The 24,244-nt window shown below is 41.9% G+C and overlaps 1 protein-coding gene across 1 annotated transcript in view; it reads right to left on the reverse strand.

Annotated features, from left to right (window-relative positions):
• Nucleotides 1–1,891: 1,891 nt before the first annotated feature.
• LOC146639907 (bromodomain adjacent to zinc finger domain protein 2B-like) overlaps nt 1,892–24,244 on the reverse strand; it is a 70,828-nt gene continuing 48,475 nt past the window's right edge. Inside the window, exons 9-38 of the mRNA XM_085347695.1 lie at nt 22,871–23,624; nt 22,148–22,417; nt 21,554–21,614; nt 21,325–21,433; nt 20,361–20,462; nt 19,576–19,798; nt 18,986–19,078; nt 17,228–17,289; nt 16,888–16,953; nt 16,129–16,194; nt 15,867–15,911; nt 15,592–15,618; nt 13,615–13,680; nt 13,146–13,286; nt 12,595–12,849; nt 12,008–12,231; nt 10,536–10,610; nt 10,227–10,458; nt 10,072–10,134; nt 9,529–9,673; nt 8,374–9,197; nt 8,027–8,279; nt 7,731–7,886; nt 7,387–7,547; nt 6,946–7,274; nt 5,503–5,638; nt 5,261–5,407; nt 4,450–4,751; nt 3,592–3,735; nt 1,892–3,426 (exon numbers count right to left, since the gene is read on the reverse strand). Coding sequence (XP_085203821.1) covers nt 3,270–3,426; nt 3,592–3,735; nt 4,450–4,751; nt 5,261–5,407; nt 5,503–5,638; nt 6,946–7,274; nt 7,387–7,547; nt 7,731–7,886; nt 8,027–8,279; nt 8,374–9,197; nt 9,529–9,673; nt 10,072–10,134; nt 10,227–10,458; nt 10,536–10,610; nt 12,008–12,231; nt 12,595–12,849; nt 13,146–13,286; nt 13,615–13,680; nt 15,592–15,618; nt 15,867–15,911; nt 16,129–16,194; nt 16,888–16,953; nt 17,228–17,289; nt 18,986–19,078; nt 19,576–19,798; nt 20,361–20,462; nt 21,325–21,433; nt 21,554–21,614; nt 22,148–22,417; nt 22,871–23,624 — 5,688 coding nt within the window. The 3' untranslated portion in view covers nt 1,892–3,269. The remainder of the gene's footprint in view (nt 3,427–3,591; nt 3,736–4,449; nt 4,752–5,260; nt 5,408–5,502; nt 5,639–6,945; nt 7,275–7,386; nt 7,548–7,730; nt 7,887–8,026; nt 8,280–8,373; nt 9,198–9,528; nt 9,674–10,071; nt 10,135–10,226; nt 10,459–10,535; nt 10,611–12,007; nt 12,232–12,594; nt 12,850–13,145; nt 13,287–13,614; nt 13,681–15,591; nt 15,619–15,866; nt 15,912–16,128; nt 16,195–16,887; nt 16,954–17,227; nt 17,290–18,985; nt 19,079–19,575; nt 19,799–20,360; nt 20,463–21,324; nt 21,434–21,553; nt 21,615–22,147; nt 22,418–22,870; nt 23,625–24,244) is intronic.

Genomic DNA, 24,244 nt, shown 5'->3' on the forward strand with positions numbered 1-24,244 from the left:
TTACTCATTTATGAAGCACAGTACATGTTTCGTACTTGTAATTACCGCTACTTTTACATATACCTAAAAAGTTGTGCAAATATGTACCCATAACTTGTTTTTCAAAATATTAATAAAAGGGGTGTGTCTCCAAACAGCCATCTCTTTCCTGACAATTCCCTTTGTGCATATTCTCTTACATATGATAAGTCAACATTGAAACACCTGCGGCTTTTAGTCAGTGCGGCTATAGTATGTACAAAACAGGATTTTCCCCTGATTTTAGCTTGTGCGGCTAATATTCAGGTGCGCTTTGTAGTCCGGGAAATACGGTACTTGTATGAACACAAAGCCTGGAGCTTAAACATCTCAACTGCTGCACACTCCACAACTGCTGTGTGTGTGTGTGTGTGTGTGGCGGGGGGGGGGGGCAGAGGGAGTGTTCGCCCAGGGCGCCAAACAGGCTAGGACCGCCACTGGGTCTGGACCTCAAATTGAGAGTTTCAGTGAACAACCACCAAATGCAAATTTAAAATTTTGAATCAGTTCTAGATCTTTTATCTGCTTAATTTGTCCTCAAAATAAATAAATATTAAAAGAAAGAAAGAAAAGGAGGGAATGGGCTTCACAGTGCTATGAAAACTGGTTACCAGTCAATTGCTCAATTACTTTCAAGCATGTGACAATGAAGGCTTGTGTATAAAAATGGCTGTAATTACGCAGCACTTCATGTAAAAACCTTTTGTACAACCTTTTGAATTAAAGCTGAAAGTCACATCTGGAGTTTGGTAATGTACAGAGGTAAAACTACAAAACACGTCATTAACAACATGCTTATGGACCTAACTGTATGCGTCTAAACTGTGTAGTGCCTCAGGCTATACATACTGTAGCGTGCGGCAGGGTTCATGATTAATATTTTCCCTACAAGAATAAAATGTATAGAAACCTTGGGAATAGGCACTTGCTAAACTTGCACTTGCCAACTGTGTACGGCACACTTAACTTTCCTTTTTATTAACGGTCTTCATTTTATGATCTGTGTGATGGATGCATGCAACCACACAACTGAGATACTTGGGTAATATTCATTTGGTCTTTTGTCTTATGTTTACGTTATGCTCTAAAGCTTCTGTGATCATAAATGCAGAAGCCAATAAAGTGGACTGGACCATCTATTGTGATCATGCAGGGGGAATGGGGTTCTTCTTGAATGATGGTTAGCTGTTATCTCTTTAGTTTTCACCTTTGGTGTATATAATGGTTTATTCATTTGCTATATAACTGGAGCTGTTTCTCATTTGGGCAGGTCAGTTTGTTGAGCTATGTTTTTGTTAAGTGACTTTTGAGTAGCGTTCTGTTAAGTTAAGCTCTTTTATGGGCCCACTTGATTCTTAAAAACTTTATTTTTTGTTATTTTGAATTTTTGTAATCGTCTTGTCCTTTTTGGGGGTATAATAAAACCCATTTTTTTGAAGATTACATTTGTGCCTGTGTGTTCCTGGCTGCTTGGATTATGACAATCTGCCACTCGATGAGACAAATAAGGATCTGCTCTTTCTGGATTTTATTGTTAATTTACAGATGTTAAGTTGAATTCATTTTTGAGACACCGTTTCTGAGATCCTTGAAAAATGTATGTTTCAGAGCAGCTTCTCAGGATCCTGAAAACATTTTACAGTCTGGTCATGAAAGAGGCATTTAACACGATGTAAAGTACAATTGCAGATATTTAGCTAAAAGCACAAGCAAAATAAATTTCTCTTTAATCCGGTCACACGTGCAACTTTACATATGACTCGCACTTTGACAGAATAAAGAGTTAAACCGCACTTCTACAGCTGCAGGTCGGACTTGAAATGAAACCAGTTTGAGTCACTTACGTTGAAAAACATCCTTTTAATAGGTCCGTGCCACACACTAGTGAAAAATAAAGCTCCTACAAAAGAATGATACTTTTATTCCACAATATCTTAAATAAAGTAACTTCAAGTACTTTTGACTTGGGTACAAAAAAATCTAGCTGCCTCCATCAGGCCACAACACACAGCAAGGTTCAACACAGTGGTTAAAAATGGCCTTAGGTCCTTGTATTGTGGCAGATTGTGAGGAAATGTATCATGGAAGCATAACTGAATGCTTGTTGTTCCTTTTTTTCTCTTTTTAGTTATTATTATTTATGGGGAGGAATGATTTCTGTGTCACTGTCCAACTTTGGAGGCCTTGTTGGATTGAAATCATATAAAAAAATAATTATCATAAAGAATGAAAACTAAAAACGATAACATCCCCTACATGCCCCTGTTGGAAGGGTAGGCACTACCAAGATTAAGGATACCACAGTGTTTGCAGAGGATATGTATATACTGTACAAACAATATTTATGATAATGTTTTCATCACGTTCACTAAAATAGAATGCTACAATCATTCTAAGGCATAAACAATATCTTAATATTCTTAAACAATTTTTACACATTGTTCCAAACAAGACATAATATAGACATTAATAAACAGTATATACACATGAATCACCACAGCCTAACTGTTCCTCTGCAGTTGCTGTAAATAAATGCAGTTTTACAGATCGAACAATTGAATACAGTCCTCCGATGCCCCAAAGCACTGAACAGTGTAAACAGCTCTTTTTTTTTTCTTTTTTCCTTTTCTTTTTTTTTGTCTTGGCTTTGTTTGATATTTGGGAGAGAGAGAGAGAAAAAAATTATAACACAATAACACATTCCTTTTCAGAAGTCAAAGCAGTTCGGCTGATTCCTCCTTTTTCATAGAAAATGAAGTGGACCTTGATTCATAAATAATTATTACAAAATTAAATACATTCACTATAATACGATTAAATAACAAACGAACAAAAAAACCCAAATAAACAAAAACAAACTATTTACAAGTAGTGGAAAGTATTCTAGCGCAGACACATCATTGACATTTTTGAGGATTCATTCAGTGCAGTGTTCTGAGACAGGGAATGGTATTGCACTATGACACCCCATTTCTCTGGGACTCTTTGGGGCTTTCATCCCTGTTGTAATAAATCCAGTGCACCTAAACAACTTTTTATTTTTCAAGGTGACACCTCTCCTAAGCACACCACAGGTTCCTTATTAAGGAGTTGGCTTCTTCTTCTACCATCCTGCAAAGCCACGTTCTCCATCACAAAATAAAAAGTAACACCTGGTGCTCCGGTACGAAAAGTTGAATGGGTGTATTGGAGAAGAGTCTGAACAGACTTTTTTTTTTTTTTTTTAATCTTAAGTGTTTTTTTTATTTGTTTTAGTTTGTTTGTTTCAGAAGCTCAGTCCAGCGCTTCTCAAAGAACTTCCTCATGTTATGACCAGCTCGACCAATGTCTGAATTGTCTTCATTGAATTTTTCACAGTTATCAAAGACCAAGTTGACATCGATGATGAACGTCTCCAGGTTTTGATACCTGAAATAAAATAAAAAAAGAAGACATATTCAGGTTAGAGAGAACAGCAGACACATCACATAATTCCTGAAAAAACTAAACAAAACTGAAAACACTGGTCTTGCTTTAACTTCTGCGCGAGGCTTTTAGCAGAAAAAAGAACCGAGAGAAGCGATGGGAACTCACTGGCTGCTCACAAGCTTCTCACGTATGGTGGAGAAGTCCATCGGTTTCTTGATGACCTTCCTGTAGCCAGGCACCGATTTCAGGTTGACAGGTGTGAGAAAAGGCCATGCATCCTGATGCCGCTCCAACTCAGCAAGGAGTACTCTGTAGGACAAACAAACACACAGTTAAACTCTGGCCACGACTTTGTGTAAATATAAGCTTTGTGTGTAACTCAGAAAAGCTTTCTTTCATAATTTCCTCTTATGTTTAAGCAGCTATAACCAATATTTCTGGATTGACAAGGGATCGGTTACATGTGGGTGAAGGGTGTGAACGAGGCTCCCATTGTGCCTGAATACTGGAAGTTTCTTTTAAATCATTGTTTTGGGTTTATGGTACACAAAGCTAGGACTAGCTGGTGAACAGTGGAGCATTAACAGCTGGAGAATCAGATATTTCCCCAGAAAGCTGAGTAGGCTGAAAGCTGAGGTAAAAGAAAGCTAAGATAGTGCTGCTTTGCCCTAAGTGGTTGTGTAAACAGCATTTCCTAGCCAGTTACAGTTTGTTTCTGCTGCTGGTCAAAAATATGTCCATGGAGGTTTAAAGTTTGCATTTAACTCATAATCTTTAGGGTTTTATGAGCTAATAAAACCGCTAAAAAACAAAAAAGAAGCTGACTTTGTGCTGAAAAATTCCAGGAATGAAATACTGCAAGTAAACGTTGATCTGAGGTTTTGTGGCTTTAAACACAACAGAAAATGTAAAACACATCCTCCAACCTTTCCATACAGCTTTGTAGCAGGTGGAAATTACTGTGCAACTACTGAGAAGAAAATGACACAGAAAGACAAGTGCAAACATGCCATGGAGACATACCTGCATAATCCCAGGTCCCTGTTGTTGTCTCGAGCCGTCTTGGCTCGCTTCACACACCCAGTAGTCTCCTGATTGGATGTCGTTAGAGCAGGTGAACTCTCCTCCGTTTTCCTCTTCCTGCTGGTGTCTTTTGCTCCTTTTTTGGGCGTACTGCTGGCACTTGCTGAGTCATCCTCCGACACTTCCCCGTTACCGGCCTGCTTTCCATTCTTCTTTGCCTCTCCGCCCTTCTTGCTACTCCCCCCACTAGATGCTACTGGTTTGGCTGGAGGCTTTTTGCTTTTGGGGGATGGACCACTTGCCTGCAAAAGTACCCAAAATTGAAGCATTTCCTTAGTTCGGGTGCTATTCAAACTGGAACCATTTAGTTTCATCCTCCTAATATTGTCCTTTCCTAAAATGTCATATCAATTTGCCATATCTTAGACAAGCAATAATATTTAGTCCCTTTGCTGACCACATCTGCATCAACACAAATTCTTTAAAGCCTGCGTTAAAAATCGTTACTCAGCTTGTATCAGTATGAGTATGACTTATGAGTTTTACTGTCACTTAATGGGATAAATCCATGCTGCAGACAATAAAAGTGAAGAGCAAGCAATAAAACTCTAGGGGAGGAGCAGCTGATGAGATTTCTTTGAGCGAGCAAGTGTCCTTGCGGTTTAGATGCACAAGATATACTCTACAATGTGTCCTTTTTCTTCTTGCCTTTCTACCATCAACTTTACAAAACAGGAGTAAAATAAGTCCTGAGATGAGTCTAAAAAAATGCACATTAAAAAAAAATCATAAGTAATAAAGGTTCAGATACCTTGGATATGCAGGCCGGGCAGTACCAGTCTCCTTCTGGGATGCTGGTGATCTTGGGTTTGTGACAGTAAGTGTGGCAGCCTTTGTCACAGCCATCACACAGCAGGAGGAGGTCCTCATTATCCCCCTTCTTACAAATCTGACAGTACTACAAAATAAGTGCGTCCATTAAAAACAAGTACAAACTTTCCTAATAGTTTTCAATTAACATTGTGGACACAGGCTGTTCTTTTATTCTCTTACCACTTTCATTATCGACCTCTCCCAGGCAATGGACTTCTGCAGTTGCTGGATACACATGGCCAGCTGGGCGGCGCTGCGCACTTCGCTCAGGGCCTTCCTCCACACTTTCATACCGTGGGCCACCTCCTCCTCGCTGCTGAGGGAATTTAAGGGAAGGTTATGAGAATCAAAATAGATACACATATGGGGAACGTGTGGGGTTATTTACACACAAACTACAACCCGTAACCAATAAAACTAAGGCTGCTGTGTAAAATGTGAATAAAAACAAAATGCAGTGACTTGCAAATAATTTTAAGCTCGTGTTTATAACGTTCAGGGGCATGATCACAGCATTTTACTGTTTATTTTAAGCTCTATGGTCATTTTTGAATTTGATGCCAGCAACATGTTTTAAAAAAAGTTGAGACAGGACAAAGACTGTGTGTGAGACGCTGTAAAGCGTCGTTAGGTTCAGTAGTGAAAAGAGCGCTGATGTGAGGCTGAGTCTCTAAGAAGTCATTCAAGATGGACTGAGGCAAAGTACAAAACTGGTCTCTGGTGTGACAAATCTTAATTTGAAAGTCAGAAATCACTGACTGCAGGCTAAAGAGGGTAAGACCTACCCAACGTCTTATGGTATGGGCACCATTAATGCTAGGGAAAATGCACACAATTTAGAGCAACAAATGCTGGCAGTGTGTCATTCTCAGGGAACGGTTTGCTTATTTCACAGCTCAGAATCAATCTGTAGTAAGATCCTGGCTACAACAATCCACACCTGTCACCCGCTGAAAACATTTGGTGGGCCTGAAACAAAGCTAAACTTTATGTCAAGCAAAAATGGAAAGGTGTAGAAAAAAATTAAGAAAACAGACAAGTTTCAAAATGTGAATTTATCAGTTTCTCGACATTTAACATGTTCCGTTTTTAACTAAACAAATTCTTTTTAATGAGTTTCAAAACACGGCATTTTGTTTTTATTTAAAGTCCACACAACTTTTTATGAAAATGGGTTTGTAGTAAACTGTGTCAGTTGAACCAGATGCTGTAAAAAGCTCCATCTGGGCAGAGACAGGCATGACGTTTTTGGGAGTATAGAGTGCTGGGGAGAGGTACACACGTTTTTTTTATCATGTTAAGGGGGACGCTCATGCAGGAAGGGTAAGTGTATGCTGAATAGCAGGAGCTGTAAGTAAGCCTATAACTGAGGTTGCTGATGCACAACACCATGCAGATGATTTTAGGGGGGAAAAATGGCAGTGAGTGGAGCCCCTCCCACACAAAAAGCTGCACAAGACAAAAAAAAAAAAAAAAAAAAAGCAACAGGCAACCACAAAAATCTGCTGTGAAATCAGCAAAGACCCTCACCCTTTGAGTAATATGGGAAACAAAAAAAGCACACATAGAGAGAGGAAAGGGTCTTAGTGGGAGAGTGGGGAGCTGGTTGGAGAAATGACCTACCCTTCCCTGTCAGCACTAGTAGATGGGGCGGGGGCAGGGACAGTGACCGTACCCACATTATCCAGCCTGATCTGAATGGTGGTACCTAAGGGGCTCCTCAGGTACCTTCTCTCGATGTTGCGCTCCAGATCAGCCAGACGTGTCACTGCAATGTCCAGCGGGTTGTCCGGGTGACGCATCACCCCGCCCTTCTCTCCCCGCTCCTCCAGATGCTCCTTGGATTCCTTGTCTCCCGTGTTTGTCGCCGAGGCCGTGGATTTGGTCAGGGGCTTGTGCTCGTAGTACACCAGGTCCTCACGCTCAGACTGAGGGTCCGGGTACGTCCAGCCCTGTGAGAGGAAATGAGCTGTTGAGTTTATTGGCCTCTAAAAAAAACATAAATTTCACAAACAAAATATGTAGAAATATTTGTGCTAGTGTGTTAGTGTGTTACTATTTCACCTTAACCTGCAGGCTGGCTGCGGTGACCTTCCTCTCCAGTTCCTCAACCTGCTGCAGTATAGCGATGTCCATTTCCATTGCTTGCTCCTCAACACACCAGCCCCGCACCGACTCCACACTGACCTGGCTCTCCTCCAACTCATGGAGCTCAATCATGGCCACTAGATAAATTACACAGCAGACACATGGGTTAGGCAGTGAAAGACAGTTGTTCATATAAACTTCAATAAACCTCACTGATACAGTATTAGCAATTTATTGTGCGATTATAAGGAAACGCTTCTAAGCATGAATGAATCTGAGGCACATCATTATGTGCTCAGAGGAGCTGTTTCCAGACTTACCGTCTCTGTGTTTGGTGCAGACCTGGGGGATGATCTCCATGTATTTCTGCATTTGTCTCTGGAGGGCCTTCTCTCTGATTCCTCGGCTGTGGAGAGCATTGACAAGAGCCCTGAGCTCTTCGATGTGAGACACCCGCCACCAACCTGTCAGCATCTCTGAGCACACGGGTGTGAAAGAAAGAAGATGTTTTGTTCAGTTAAGACATGTTACAGTCAAATCAAACTGGGCTTAAGTAAGGATAGCATTGGCTGATCTCATTATATATATACAAAATAATACATCGAGTGTTGCTCACCTTCTGGGATGGGTCGTGGCATGGCGTGGTCGAGGGATTTGGGCATCTCCAAGGCGGGAGAGGGCATAGAGCAAGTTTTCTCAATGCGAGGTAAAGGCGATTCACTTTTACTGGAGACACTTGCTGCTGTGTTGCCCTCTACAGAGTGACTTGGCATGGGGCTAGGGCTGCTGCACAAAGGCAGGCCGGGACTTATCATTCCACTGGGCCAGCTTGCGAAAGAAACTCCTAGCAAAGAGACACCTGACTTAACCTGTGGAGAAAAGAGGGACAATAGAGGGGTGAGGAAGGTGGTAGTGCACAAAAGGAAATATAATAGCAACATGTTTACCAGCCAGGATTCTCACCTGCAGGGTGGATAGTGGGTAGCTGAGGATGCCAGTTGGGTGGTGTGGGCTGGCAGAGGCTGAGGCAGCAGAAGGGGTGAGAGGGAGAGCAGGGGATGGAGGTGGGGATTTGGGTCTGGCTGGGGTGGAGGATGCCTGAGGAGACACACGGGGCGGTCCTGGTGGTGTTGTGGTGAGGGAGGAGAGGTCACAAGGGTTGCGAGGGAGCAGACTGAACCAGTGCCCGCTCCTTTCTGTTAGCACTCTGAGCAGCTGGTCGTTTGCTTGGAATGAAAGGTGTGGCGATGGAGCCGGGGATGAGGTTGGAGGAGTGTTCCCTGGGCTTTCACGTGCAGCTGGCAGGCACGGGGCAGATAAAGAGGATGAAGCCAGGTGAGGGATGTTTGTTGTGTCGTTAGCAGTCACCATGGAGGGAGCTGTTGCTGCCGCTGTTGCAGGCTCGAGGGTATTGTGAGTGGGGGAGGACGCTGACATAGTGGTTGTAACAGGAGTGCCTAGGGTACTGCCATTCTGTCTCACATGGGGACTCTCCTTGTCTTCTGCCTTCACAGATTCTTTACCAATGTCCTTGCTGACTTCTCTGAGAGCGCACAGCTTGGTTACACAGCCTGGTTGCTGGTAGAAGAGGGTCGGGGAGTTTTTCTTCCCCTCGTGTTTCTTCTCCTCCTCTTTCTGTTGCTCCAAGTCCTGTGTTCGAGTGCTCTGCCCATCGAGGTTGGTGGGTTTCTCCTTCTGCAACTCAATCTCTTGAGGTTCTTCTTTGACCTTGACCTCCTCTGCTGCTCTCCTCCTCCTCTGTCGCTCCTCCTCCAGTTCCTCTGGAGCTGCAGAAAAAAGGAGAAAAACGTACTCCAGTTAGAAAGTGAACTACTGTAACACTGAAACTGGATCCTGATTATTGGACATTACACTAATTCGCTTGCTTTCGGAAGACAGGCAGAGCTGTGTTATTAGTGTTGACAGATGCTATCTGCGTATTTCACTCGGCAACAAAACAGCTGAACATGCAGCTACACGAATTATAAAAGGTCTTTCTTTGTCTTCTTGCCGAGCATGTTACCATTACACATTCATTTTCCAAATATTCTCTCAGATAAGCAAAGTGAAGCGTATACGTATTCAGAAAAAAAAAAGTGGGCGGTGTACTGCAACAACCTTCTCCACTCTCCATGGCTTCAATGAAGACCCCTCCACAGTGGGGCAGTACCCAGTATCGGCGGCGGTACCGATCCTGTCCATACATCATAGAGCGTAGGGAATGGGATATCTCATACAGCTTTCTTCTGGTCTGATGATGTTGCTGCAATTGTACAAAACATACATGGAAATTACAGACCTTCAAAAACAGAAGAAATCTGCCCTACCGGTTTTTGTTTTTTTCTGTGCGACATATGAAGCATCACATAAGATGCTAATGAGGTCATTTATCAAACTAATTAGTGCCTTCATTAGTAAACAGACCTATGGCAACACAAATATCCACACAACGTACAAATCACATTGTAGTTTTCGACACATTTTGCAGCTTGAATTCCAAAGTCTAGCATTGCAGGTGTCTGACGTATTACTTCTATTGCAGCAGGAGATTTTTCTTTAATCTCACTTTGTATATTCGAGTATATCCCACATTAACTGGATCAATCAAACACTGATTTTCATGCACTTTAAAGCATTTAAACGTGTTCAAGAAAGACATACCTTGGCCATTTTTTCTATTTGCTTCTCCAGTTCCTCGACACTAGTAGCATGGTCAACTTCATCCTGATAGAAGGAACAAACAAATACAGGAAATGTCTTTGAGCAACTGCACAAACATTTAGCTTCTTATAATGAAGCTGGCTCTATCACCTTACCTCATCATATGTCTCCACTTTTCTAACCTTCTTTAGTTCTTCCTCCTCCTCTTCCTCCTCTTCCTCCGGTTGGTCGTCACTGTCATCGTCGTCGTCGTCGTCATCTTCGCTGTCTCCACCCAGTTTCCTCTTGCGTTTGGTGGCCGAGGATGGAGTGCCAACAGACTGGTTCTCTTCCACACCCATGCTGGCTTCCCTCTTTCCAGTTCGTTTGGCATAAATGGTTCTCAACCTGTATAAGGACACAGGAGTTTAGTCTGACCTAGTATGGAGAACAAAAACATTATTTTTAGGGTTAAGAAATCTTACTTCTTCAGTTTTCCCTCCATAATAATCTTGTCTTTCCTCATATTTGCCATCTGATCCAGGTTCTTGTCAATCTCACTGCACGAGGAAACACAATTCTGTTAATTATAGCTGTGGCAGTGTACATCCATTGTTTTAGGTAATCTCGGAAACTAATAAATATAATGAGTAAAAGTTCATGGGGGCTGGCTACCATTCACAGCTCAAAAAAAAGCTTAATATAACAGCTGGTATCCCAGAGCACAAATTAATACTTTTATTATTTCCCTACAATAAAAAGGACTGCAAATTACTGCTCCCTGCTGCAGCTTTATTAATTGTTCTCCACCGTATCAATAAAAAAATAACATCACTGGCTCAGATATAATTTCAGCGTTAAACAAAATAAAACCACATATACCGCATTAACTAATTTTTTCCAGTGTGTGGTTGGTGAAAAGGACTGTTAGATTTTTAATTTTGTCTCAGAGGAAGAGACACATCCTACACTGACATATGGTAATGTGCAAAAGTCTTCTTTCTTTTATTCTATTGAAACATGTGCAAACATACATAGAAAAACGGTGTATGAGGCAACAACAATTCTAATGAATGACCACGTTTATTCATTCTTTAACACAGCGTGAACTCTCTTTGGCAGATTTCTTGTCATTTCTTTAAGTTGTCTTTAGGAATAGTTCTCCAGGCTTCTTGTAACACATTCAAAGTTAATCTTTGGATGTTGGTTGCCTTTTGTTCTGTTCTCTGTTCAATAATGACTAATGTTGAGATCCAGGCTCTGTGGAGGCCAATCCATGACTGTGTGTTTTTCGAAGTATGCTTTTACTGCATTGCTGGTGTATTTGGTGTCACTGTCATCAAAGATTATGCTGCTGCCCATCACATCCTTTCCTGATGATACTGCATGATGGATGAAAATCTTACCATACTTTTCCGTGTTCATAATTCCACCAATTTTGGGAAGGGCCCCACCAACACCATCACTTCATCAAACCCGTTGACACTGATTTTCAGTCTAGTTCTTGTGTAATTTGGCAGACCATAGCATTTTATCCCGATTCCTCTTTCTTAAAAATGGCTTCTTGACAGCCACTCTTCCACTGAGACCTTTTTTGATGAGGCTTCAGTGAACAATAGATGGATCAACTGAAAGGCCAGATACACCCCTCAGGTCCTATTCCTTGAGGATATGACTTTCAGATACTGTTCATTTTCTTTAGATAGTTTGTTTGGGGATCACCTTGTTGATGCAAAAAATACTATTTTATGTCATTAAAGGCGTGTTACCTTTGTCATTTAACTAAAAATAAGCTGCTAGTCTTTTAGAAACCCTGGAGAATTATTGCTCAAGACTACTCAAATAAATAAATAAAAGAAAGCTTGGCTCCTTGGAAGTGAAATATGGAGTATTTCCACAGTATTGTGCAAGACTTTTGCACAGTACTGTGAAGTACTCAAAGTGGTCAGTTACCTACCTGATGACAGCTTTGCTGCAGGCCAGCTCATTAGCCAAGAACCCCAAAATTGAGGTCTTCTGAGCAGGCGTGTGAGCCTGAAAGGCCTTTGTCTTCAAACTGAGAGCCAAAGGAGCCAGATCTGTATTTCCACAATGGGCTCCCATGTACATCTGCAGCACCTCGGAGACATTATCTCTGTTGATGCCAACGTTAGTCAGGTGGTCCCCCAGCATGGTTTTTGTCTAAGGATAGGGAAGTTGATGATAGCAAATAAATTATATATATATATATATATTTTTTTTAAATAGATGAAAATGTACCCAAGCCTTTAACCTAAAAACAAAAATATCACATTGCTAGTAAAGGCATGGAGGCATCAGCATTAAAATAATGTCAAGTCAAGTGTAAAAACACTGATTTTGAAGTCATTCTAAATGACTTTGTGCAAGATCTTTATAATCCTAAAGTTAGTCCTAAATGTATATGATAAAGCTACATATGGTGGCATTGTTAATGTTTTGTATCTTATGGATCATATTTACTAACTTGATTATGTCTCAGCTACAGTCCTAAAGCAGAATCAGTCAGTTCAAAACGCAGCTCACCTTTTGTCCAGGTGGCAAACCAGGATCACAGACTGCCAGAGAAAGCAGTTTGACCAGAAGGTCTTGAACTTGGCCCATGCTGTCCCCCACATTAAGCAAGCCCTCCTGTAGCATTCCCAGCGTGGGCACATCCGTGTTCACATCGAGTCCCAAAACCTTTCCAAAGCCTCGCAAGAACTGCATAAGCATCAGGCAGTCCGACACGGCACGTCCTGGTAGGATGAGTCCGGGAATCCTGGAGAACTCAGGGAGAGCCTGGATGCAGCAATATCAGTAAAATTATGACTCTTTTTGCTCATATTAGGATCGATTAGTGAAGCTAAGAAAAACATGTGTGTCACATGTTATGTGTATGTTCTCAAAATAGTAGTGACAGCTTAGTTTGTGTATTTTGCAGTATGTTATTTTAACCACTTGAGGGCGCACATTTCCACATAAAAATATTCAGTAACGTGGTCTCAGGAAAAACAGTCCACTCAATAATAATAATAATAATAATAATAATAATAATAATGATGATGATAATAATTATAATAATAATAATAAGATACCTTATGATCAGACAGACACATATCTTCATTTGGTTTCTTCAGTTCCCTCGCTATCTCCAGCTCCAGCCTCCGTTGCTCCAGTTTACGCTCTTTGTTCAGACGCTTCTCATCCCTTTTCTCCTGCCGCAAGCGTTCACGCTCCTAGAGAGTCCAAAATTCAAGGGAGCATTAGGAAAGAAAAATGTGTGTGTGTGTGTGTGTGAGAAAACAGACAAGAAGGTTTACTTGACTTTGCTGAGCTGTGTTAGAATTCAGCCTAATGCTGCTGTGCATTCAAAGGAAAAGTGCTTGAGGGCCAGAATCTTTTGACTTGGTAAGTGTGCAGAAAAAAAAATGAATGAAGGGAAAGAGCGCACATAAAGGAGAGGAAGCAGGAATCCATCGAGGGAATAATGACTTAGGCTCTTTTTATGGAGTGGACTGTGCGCCCGTGTGTGTTTCTGCATTTATTTGCGTGCATATGGGCTACCTCTGCTTTCTTGCGAGCCTCAACAGCCTTCATCAGCATTACATGTTGCCTCCTCCTTTCCCTCTCCTAAAGGGGCAAAAAAAAACAAAAAACAGGCAAACATTAACAAGCACACGTTGTACATACAGTAGTCAAGGCCAGCCTTAGTATAATTGTGCATTAATGTAAAACTGTGATGCACTAAATTCAGTAGAGGCACCATACTTGAACAAACACAGAACAATGCTTCACATGTATACACTTTCACATGTATGGTGGAAGCATAAGTGAAGAGTACAGTAGTACAATGACAACCAAAAAGCAACACATAGATGCGGTACAAAATAGATGTGATGACAGGCTCAAAAAGAGAAGCAGCTGGAATCGGTGACGGCGCCTCTAAACTAGAGCTGACACAACAAAAGCAACAAAACACTAGTTGCCGGAAGTCATCTGACATGCCACATGTCATTAGAGTTATGATAAAAACAATCAATTCTGCTACATGAATCAATGATATCGCCTTTTTTGGGGGAGACACATCACACCTGTAATATTTAGTAGGGGGTTATAAAGAGGAATGGATTGTGAGGTGTAACTACAAACTGAGCAGTTTCACTTCAGTGGTTTTGGCAGCTTAAGTGTTAGCACAGTATGTGACTGCTGAGGATGAGACGTCTGTGTTGTTCTTTGGTGCATGATACACAGTCTACTGCCAAAGGGCACAGGAATCACTGGTGACTGACTATCATTTTATTTGATCTCTTAAGGTTTCCCGCTCCTCCATATCAGGCTGTCATTCCCTCTGTGATCCACCAGAAAGACACAATTGCCACTATTAGGGCTTGCCAAGGACATTTCCAGTTCTCGCTGACTAAAATGGGCTGTTTTGTGAGGACTGTTTTGTCATTGTAATAAACAAAACAGGCTAGATGCCAAGCACTCTGCCGCAATATTTCTTTGTGCTTATTTGTTTGATTTATCTACAAATGGAAAACTTGAAAAACGACAGAAAGCCTGTGGCATTCAGCTTCTTCCAATTCATCAAAAACAACGAAGACGTTAAAGGCTTTTATGATAATAAACTGCAATAAATCAAGTGCGATACGGCCACACGAGACAACTTTAAACACATGGGATTAAACGCGCTTCCTAATTTCAAACACTGTAGTGCACGTGAGGTTGATGCAGTAATCGGCCTGGTCCACGACAGGAAGGCGAACCTTTAGATTCAGCTGCGACTGTGTGTGTGAGTGTGTATGAGTAAGAAGGGCTACAAGCAGGAGAGCCAGGCTAAAATAAAAAGCTACATAGAACCATACAGTCCCCATGGTGAAGATGATTGTATTCTTGTTCTGTTTTTTTCCCCCCCAAAGGTCTTTTTTTTTTTTATTCCAAGGTGCCCGCACCAAACTGGTGGGAAATCTGCCTGTAAGTGTCTCCACCATGAAGACGAAATGACTCTCAGTAGCTGTTTTCATTCATTGTGCAGAGTATAGGAACAGTGAATGACAGAGAGGCCGGGATGGGGCAGGTTAAAGTCCAGCACTCTGTGGACTGCAGAACAGATGCACGGACGAACAGACACAAGCTCAACGTCTGAGCCGAAATCGTCAAGCACTCACGGGTAACACAGGCTACTCCAATACAACAGTTAGACAATGTATGTGATGGATGGAAACTCCTCGAGCGCACTTTGAGACAGTGAGTGTGGATTGGCTAGCAGTCTTTGCAATGCATTCTGAGTAGAAGGGGAGGATGGGGGGAGGGGGAAAGAAGCTGCCTGGCCACCGTGACAGGGTCAGTTGTCCCTCAGGACGAGCAGATGGAGGCAGCATACTGACTCTTTCTCTCTTTTGTTGGTTTTGCTGGAAAGCCATGCAGAAGAATGTAGTATGACAGCAGCCAGTGCTACACTTAATGCATTGCTATGACAACCATAACACAACCAGTTACACGATGCAGGTGTTAGATGTACAAAAATAAACATACCCATACCATATCTAGTCTATGCCTCTCCAACTCCTGGCAGAGAGAGTTGGCAAAATATTATGGAACAGAAGTAATATCCAATACCAATAAGCAAGGCGTTTTAAACAGAGAAATACTCACGTACACACACTCACGCATGCCTATATTTAAATTCACAAAGTATAAACACATCCACACACGCACACGCACCTTCAAATTTTTATTCAAGTCTGAGGTAAATGGTTTTATTCAGCAGTAACTATGAGGTTCAAGAGGCTCAGTAAGTTGTTTAGAGTGCCTACCTGTTGTTTGAGCATCTCCGCTTGCTGTCTCCTCAACTCTTTCTCCTTGAAGGCGAGAATGAGAAGATGAGAGAAAAATCAATATGCTTCCATTGTATTAATATCGTGAAAAGTACAAATACAGGCTGATGGAAAAGCCCCACAACACGGTAAATGAATTATACAATTCAATGAACAGGATTTTTGAAGACAAATGAATAAATAAATAAAGGTATATCACAGTTTTCCATATTTTTTCCAAGAGTTTCATTTGTAAGCATACCTTTATACGCTTTTCAGCCTCCAGTATTTTGGCGTTGGCGGCTTCTTCCTTCTTTTTCCGTTTGGCCTTTGAATAAAGATTAAAGTCAAGAATCACGGAGATGTATATCATTCAGGCACATCAAGTCCAATCAGACTTGAGCTCTGCAGCACTTTAACTGATTGTTTGCAGTTTTCTGGTTTGAGCAAAGATTTCATGCTCCTGAATGCCAGTCAAATTTGTAAAACACAGCAAATGAATAATGTATCTCTTTAACACGTAATTGTGAAAATGTTGAAGCCTCCTGTTAAGAGTGGCTTGCCAACCGTGTCAACTCAAAATTGATTTAGTCCTGCTAAAACACTTTGAAGCTCCTACAGTATAATTGTGTGGCCCTGCATATGTGTGTGTTTGTGTGAACGTGTCTGCATCCTTGGATGTGTGTTTGTGTGTAGAAAACGGCACCTTTTTTTTCCCCCCTCGACCCACTTATGCTAAACTGTTACTGTTGTCTGATGAAAAAAAAAAAGACTTTTCTGTCCAATTTAAATAAGGTCTGAAGAGGCAGCAACAGCCATTTTAATATTCAACAGCCGTCAACCAAGACCAATTTAGCATTAGTTCCATGTGGAATTATGCCTAAGAAGACGCAACTCCCTCCAATGCATGCTGCTGTTCAGTAATGAGCTTTAGGAAGATTAAAACACTATAGACTGAGGGGCTGTAGCTATCCAGGAATGTTCTGCTTAATCAGAGGTGCTGCTGGATCAGATTCTGTACCTCCAAAATTTGCTGCGCTCTGAGTTCCTTCTCCATCCGAATTTGCTGAATACGCTTGATCTTTTCCTGTAAAAAAAGAAAAACATAATCTCTTAATATTTTAGACATCCCCAGATAAAATCACTTTCCAACCACTCTATTCCAATTGGGCCGGGCAGAAAGTCACAACAACAAGTTTAGCACTACAAGTAATAATGGTAATTGAAAAGTAAGCTTTAAAGGATCAAAAAATAACAATTCAACATTTCCCGCAGTGCTCACAGGGAGTGTGTGTGTCAGGACACTTAGATAAGGAAAAGACGGGAAAAATGCAGTCAGCACACCCACAAAGAAGACCCACCTGCTGCTTGAGAATCTTGATCTGCTCTTTCTGCTTCCTTCTCTCCTCCGCTGCCATGATAGCTACAAGAGTCAAATCAGTGTTACATCAGTGTCTAGAAAAGTGACCTATAAAAACACGGGCTTCCAACTGTATTCATATCTGAGAGACTCGGAGTTGTTCCGCTTTATTTATTTAAGAGGTCTCGCTGAAATCACAATGTATTTTTTTTAGCAAGGCACGGAGAAATTCAGGGACTAAATTAAAACAGAGTACTGTAAAAATAAGGCCGTGACTCGAAAACAATCGACATGCATAGACGACCTCGCTAAAATGGCACATTTTATTTAGAATCTAAACAACACTTTACATCTATGGCTTTAGGGTACAGCAGGTCTCTCACTATCATGTCTCAATCCTAATTTTCTGGACGCTGACATTTGTGCTTATTTTTGGTTAATTTGTGAACATTCATGCTTCGCTTATGCAGGAAATCTCAGCGACCTCATGATCACTTTTGTAGGTCAGGTCTGATAATTACAGATGATAGCTCAATTCATCATGAATCGCTTAACTCAAAACAACTCATACAGACACATGGCCACACCGACTGAAAGAGTTACAAAAAAACCTCTCAGAGCTCCTGGAAGGAGCTACAGCTACAGCTCATTCCAGTTTGAAAAGTTATTTTCCGCTTTCATTTATTTGCTTGCTGTCTGTAAACATTAAAACTTGGCCCTGGCTCCTTGTACGAGCCTTCTTCGGTCTGTTGTTGTGGTTATTAGCACTGAAGGGAACTAAGGGTGTTAAATATCCCAGCAGCCGATGCTCTCTTCACGCCAGTAATGACCATCCAACTTTTTCATCAAACTCACAGCAGTAAGGTGGATGAAAATGCTGTCTTGTTTAACAAACTGAATGGCACTGTGATTGGCTTTGTTTAATGCTTTTAAGGAGATCTCCACAATCCAATATAGACAGTTTGGGGGATTTATTGTTTATTACTGTTGTCAAGAGACAAACTGGAGCCCAGCTAGTGCCCAGATCGCCCAAGACATTCTGATCCATGAGAGATCAGCAATCATCGCCCCAACCTAGCTAATCAGTATTCAGAATTACCTTTGAACTTGCAGACAGATACATACACATGAAGGAAAACAAGCTGCCTCAGCGGATTTCTAAGCATTTACAATACTGGACTGCATCTGTCAGATATTATGACATTATGTACAAGGTAAATATCAGCGGGCCTAACATGGATCCTTGAGGGACAAATTCATTAACAACTGGCCCCACACAGATACACAGCAGCTACAGGGTACATCCACAGTTAAGTCACAAGTGGCTGGTATTCATGTTTGGGTCACTCGTGTCAGCACATTTACTCGATGGATTTGAGCTGTCTAGTTGGAAAACTTAAATTAAAAAAATCTAAGTGATCTTCGGGATTGGGATCAAAATTGTTTTCCACTGTTTAAATGTTCTGGTGCATTATACATTTCTGAATGTATAACATGTCTAGCTACATCTCTGAATTTAAGTGAGAGCTAAGCAAACAGTCTTGAGATTGGATGCAATAAAGATTAGAGGAGAAAGAAGATTAAAGCTTAAAAAATGATGAAAACAGTTTTGAACCTACATGCAAACAAAGGCTATACAAGCAATATGAGTTCTTGCTGGGCTTTATACTCTGTTGATTTAGATCAAAGTAGTCTGAAGTGACCGACTGACCAATTAAATAACCTCCGCCAGCATGTTTACAGCCCTGTACTCGCTTACCTTGCTGTTTCCGAGCTTCTTTGGCTGCACGTGCCAGCGCCTGCTTTTCCAGTTTTCTCATCAGTTTCATCTGTGCCGCCTGACGGGCTATTTCTGCAAAGTGGAAACAAAAGCGGTGCCGGTGAGAAACCTCTGTAGTTGTACTGGACATATAAATAACTGGGATCGTTCCTAAGGTTTCATTTATAAAGTTTAGCAATTGCAACAATAAACTTAGAGTGATATATTTATCCGTTAGCATTTTTAAAATACTGCAATACATGTCAAATATTTTTTACATAGGTAGGGCTGAAAAATCAGGTTTGCAGGGCTTTGCTAAGCAACACAAAGGCACAAAAACAAGACATGTTAACAATGGTGATTCATCTTGACAAGTAATTGTTGTTAGTATTATTCAGATAAAGTAGGTGGCTCAAACAAAAAAGCCTGACAAAAAAACAGAAGACAGAAAAAATTTGTCCTTGTGCTAAAAAAAAAATATTTGAAACTGTGACCCCTTCGCTGTCGTTAGCTACCCGAATAATAGCTGGTTGATGAATGGCACACACACTTATGACAAACATATTTCAGGGCTCATTTCCTCTGCTAACCTTGAGCCTCTAGTTTGCGCAGAAGTTTGACCTGACTGGGACTAGGGCCCTCAGGCGCCAGTGGATCGCCTACATTAGGGGGTCGTCCCTTCCTTCGTCGGTTACCTTTGGCACCTTCGCCTGCTAACTGGCGCTCCGAATTTGGGGGACGACCCCTTCGGCCTTCCATTGCCAAAATACGAGGTATGACCTCCTCCTCCTTCAACAGGCTCCACTGTAAACCCTGGAAAAAGGGACAGAAAATAAAGTAGAGAAAGAGAGATTGGGAGGGATGTGGAGAGATGCAACAGTGAATGACTTGCCAGCATGAATCAGTTCATGTGACTAAAGGACAATTAAATCATTAGTTGCTAGGCTCTGCATTCAGCAGAGACTGAAAATGATATATCATTACATTTTAAGTGATTCACAATAAAACACAGGCTAAATAGCAGATTAAATAAGAATTCTGTTTCTCTTGCCCCTCAGCACTGCTGTATTTCTATATTAGCACTTCCTCTATTCTGCTTCCAATTAGAAACACACATCCATTTCCTAGTTTATCTCTTTGTGTCACACACTGACATTACATGGAGTATATCAGTGGTCACCTGTGGAAGTAATGTCAGCTGATTATTACATTTCTCCATGCACAGTGCGAGGTCTATGAACTAGGACTACTGAGGGCTTTGGCTGATTCCTACTCATGCCCTGACAGTGACTGCTGCATGAAGCTTTGCCTGCCGCTAGATGAAAAGATGAAGAGGGATCAGGGAAAGAGAGAGAGAGAGATGAAAGGCAGTCACCTGGGGTCCTTCTCTGGCTTCATAGAAGTCACCAACCCTTATCTTTGCACTGAAGCTAAAATTATCACGCGTGATGCCACTTATTCCATTTCTGGATAGATACTACAGAAGAGAAAATAATAATGGCGTTGGTTTAGGCAGAAAAAAAAGGAAAAATGTGAAAATTAGCGACATTGAAAAGCAACTGGGAGGCACTAGATGGAAGGGAGTCTACGGTTACAGTGCATCGGTGCAGTGCTGCTAATCTTTATAAAAGCCAGGGGACAAAAAAAAAAAAAAAAAAAAAAGAGCAACAGCTCTCAGGAGGGAAAAATGGTTCTGACCTTGGGGTGCACAATTCAGGCCCTTTCTTATTTATCTGTGGCATCGCCAGGCTTTTACTGCCTACTGCCTGCCTGACTAGCAGCGAGTGGATGTTACTGCATGGAGTTTTTTTCTTTTTTGTGTGTGTGTGTGCGCGTGTGTTTGCATGACAACACTCAAAAGGCAGTTCAGACAATCTGTGTGTTTGTGCTTTTGATGAAACAAACAAAGAAGGCCGCAGGTCATATTAAATTGTACAAATGGGGCCAAAGTCGTGCATCCCAACACTAACCATTAATCATTCGGCGGGGAGGGAGAAGGAGAGGTGAAAAAAGTGGCACAAGAAGTGAATCTAAGAATATCATCTGTCACTATTATGGTCACAGAAAGCAGGGAGGGTGGAGGCATGGGGTGGGGGTTTGGAGGGACAGCTGGAGCAGTAGCATAGATAATATAGAACAAATCCTGATACATAAGCATTTCTTTGAGCAATGTGGATGAGCGGTTTTGCTGTTATTAGAGGGGGGAAAAAATCCTTCCGTGATAAATCATAAACCATCCCGCAGTAGTCGCTGTTACAAACAAAACTGCTCATCTTTTTGCCCAAAAGAATCTGTATCACGGATTCAAAGCGTGCTGTGAGGCCATGAGGCCCAGGTACCTTCATCACATCTGGGTACTGCCTCAGTTTCTTGCCACAAGGGGCATAGTAGGCCACCTCGCCCTGCGGCCGTCCAGCCACCGATTTGATTCTAGTTTCCCTCCGCCACCTAGGTTTGGGAGACGGAATAAATAACACTATGTTAACAAAAACAAAAAAATGAGTACATCTGTGGCTGAAGCAAAATGTAACCCGAGTGTGTTTGTTGAAATCTGTCACTTATACGTACCCTAACTCCAGAGGTATCATCAACTCCTTCTCATCCATCACCCTCTTCCGCTTTCCTAAACCTGTGGAGAGATGGTTTAAGTTCAGATTTCCTTAACTTAAGAAATTTACTAACACCATGTCTATGGTATATATATTTACACACATTCATAAGTGTGAGCACAAAACACACATAAGAGAAAATGTCACTTAGAGTAGATGACTGGAAATGTCTGCTTGAAATATTTCTGGCAAGCTGCACTTATATCCTATTTCCTCTGATCTGGGTAATCTCTTTGCATTGAAAAAGGCAGAAATCAACCTTGTTGCTGTACCAAACAAGTTGTCGAGGCTCTCGAGCATGGCCCTGCAGGACCTCAGAGCTCTGGGTAAGCTAAGACAACCAACTGCTTTCTTCCTGCCTTCCTAAATGTAACAATCACTTCATATGAGGCTGATGGGAATATACTCCCTCTGGGAAAAAGAATTTACTCCAGCAGCATACTACAGTGTTGTTTGTGAGACTGAAAAGATCCAGCAAGAGAGAGCCTACTAAAACTCATCCTTCACCTCTTGCATTAATACTTTTCCCAATGCAGCATTTTGAATACATTACCTAACGGAGAGGCTAGGCTGCAGGAGGAAGAGCCTGGAGAGCTGTGATAGGCCAAGGCACTGGAGCTGGTGGCAATGGTGGGAGTCTTGATGACCTGGAGGTTGAGTGGTGAGCAGCTGGTGGTGGTGTGATTCGTTGAGGTGTTCAGTAGTTCTGGGCCTTTGGTTAGCCTGTGGGGAGTCATCTCCTTCTTAGATGATCCAGATGGCAGCAGCTTTAACTCCTTCACCTTCTTCCCAGAGATGTCACTGTCCGAGTTGGTGTCAGACTCTGAAATTGGACACAAGTGTGCAAAGAGAGGTGAGGAGTTAAAAAACAGAGAGGCATCAATTCACCAAAGTGGATTAGCATTTAATATCTTTTTTTAATGACTGGGTTTTTTTTATTTTCTTAACTGCACAGACATAACCAATTATTTGATTAGTTCATCTGCCAAAACAAATTAAACAAGTTATTTTTTTTGTTCAAGCAAAAATGCACACTATTTAAGAATCACAGCTTCTGAGCTGTGAGATTTTAACACTTTTCTTTGTCCTATATGATAGTAACTTCAGCTTGACCTGGGTTTCCTCTCCAGCACTGGTATTAAACTTACTGACTAATCTAAATAATTAGAAGAGTAATCCGTAATTAATATAATGGTTAGCTGTCAGCCCTGATTTTTATCTTTAGCTCCTTTTTTTAATTATGAAAGTTACATTCACTGCCGTAGAAGGTACCAACCTGACAGACTATCATCTGAGTCCTCTTCATCCTCTTCCTCCTCAAGATCATCATCCTCCTCATCATCATCATCTCCTGAGTCATCAGATTCCTTGTTGGCTGGGAGCCCAGCTGTGGGGTTACATGTCCCAGGGATCCCCACTCCAGGAATTCCAACTCCAGGGATACTAACTCCAGGAATCCCAATCCCGGACTCTCCTCCTCGAAACAGATCTACTAGAGACTGCACCAGATGGTTCTGAGAGAAGCCCTTCCAGGCAGCTAAAGGGTCTGCTTGTCCCTGTCCCTGTCCTAGCCCTGGTGTCTGTCCCTTCCCCTTGGCGGTCTTGTTCTTTCTGGATCCATGGCCTGTTGTAGCATGGGGTGAGGTAGTGGAGGGCTGTGACGGAGGCCCAGCCTGGCCGGCTGCCTGGGTCCTGTTTGCCCCTGTGCTCAGATTGACAGGCATCGACCCAGCATCAGTGTCACGCTGAGGGGACTTGCTTTGAGAGGCAGAGTCTTTGCGAGGTTTGGAGATGAGGGCCAAAGGTGCGTCCTGAGTGGTGCTTTGGATGACTCCATTTGGGTGATGGGGTTCAGGGAGCCCCAGCAGGGCACTTGAGAGGAAGAGGTTGGAGTGATTGTTCTGGGGTGGAGGAGGCGGGACGAGTGGCAATGGCGATGAAGACAGAGATGTCCTCTTGGGAGATTTGTTTGGCCCCTGCTGCTGCTTCTTTAGCTCAGCTGGGAACGTCTGCCCTTGGGACATGAGAGTCTGGGAACAGAGGAGGAGGAGAGAGGCAGAGAACAAGGAGAGGTATGGAGTCAGAGGGAGGGACAGAGAGGGAAACAGAATGGGAACAACAAAGAAAGGTTAGGGAAAAAAACAGAAAAGAAATGGGACAAAGTAGAGTTGCTTTAGCTGTCAGTTCACATCACTGCTGATTGTTTGAGCAGGTGACAAAACTACAATGCTGAACACTGGTACAGTTAACTGTGTCTAAGCTTCTTTTAGGGAAACAAAAAGAACATAAATGCAATAACCAAAGGCATTGTTCTCGGCCAAGTTTACAGAAAAGAGACACTGTGTATCTCTCTAAAATTGTAATTACTTGTCTGCACATTTGAAAAGCTCCATCATCATTATCACCATACAGCTAGACATGTTTGCCTTTTGTTATTTTTATTTTTTATTTTTTTCATAGCGAGGACCAGCTTGGCTCAATCGGTGTTTAAGCAAAGGCAGGTTAGACTTTAATGTTGCACTTTCAACTGGATGTGATATGAAGTGAAACAAATCAATTTCACAGACCATGAAATACAGTAACAGTGCTGAAAACCACAGGGGGAATTCGGCTTGCTGTAAACTTCTCTATACTGGTAAAAACAAAAAGG

Source organism: Diplotaxodon limnothrissa, linkage group LG1 (assembly GCF_057381915.1).
Source record: "Diplotaxodon limnothrissa isolate DT_005_m linkage group LG1, D_limnothrissa_male_GT1.1, whole genome shotgun sequence".
NCBI classification, from domain to species: Eukaryota; Metazoa; Chordata; class Actinopteri; order Cichliformes; family Cichlidae; genus Diplotaxodon; species Diplotaxodon limnothrissa.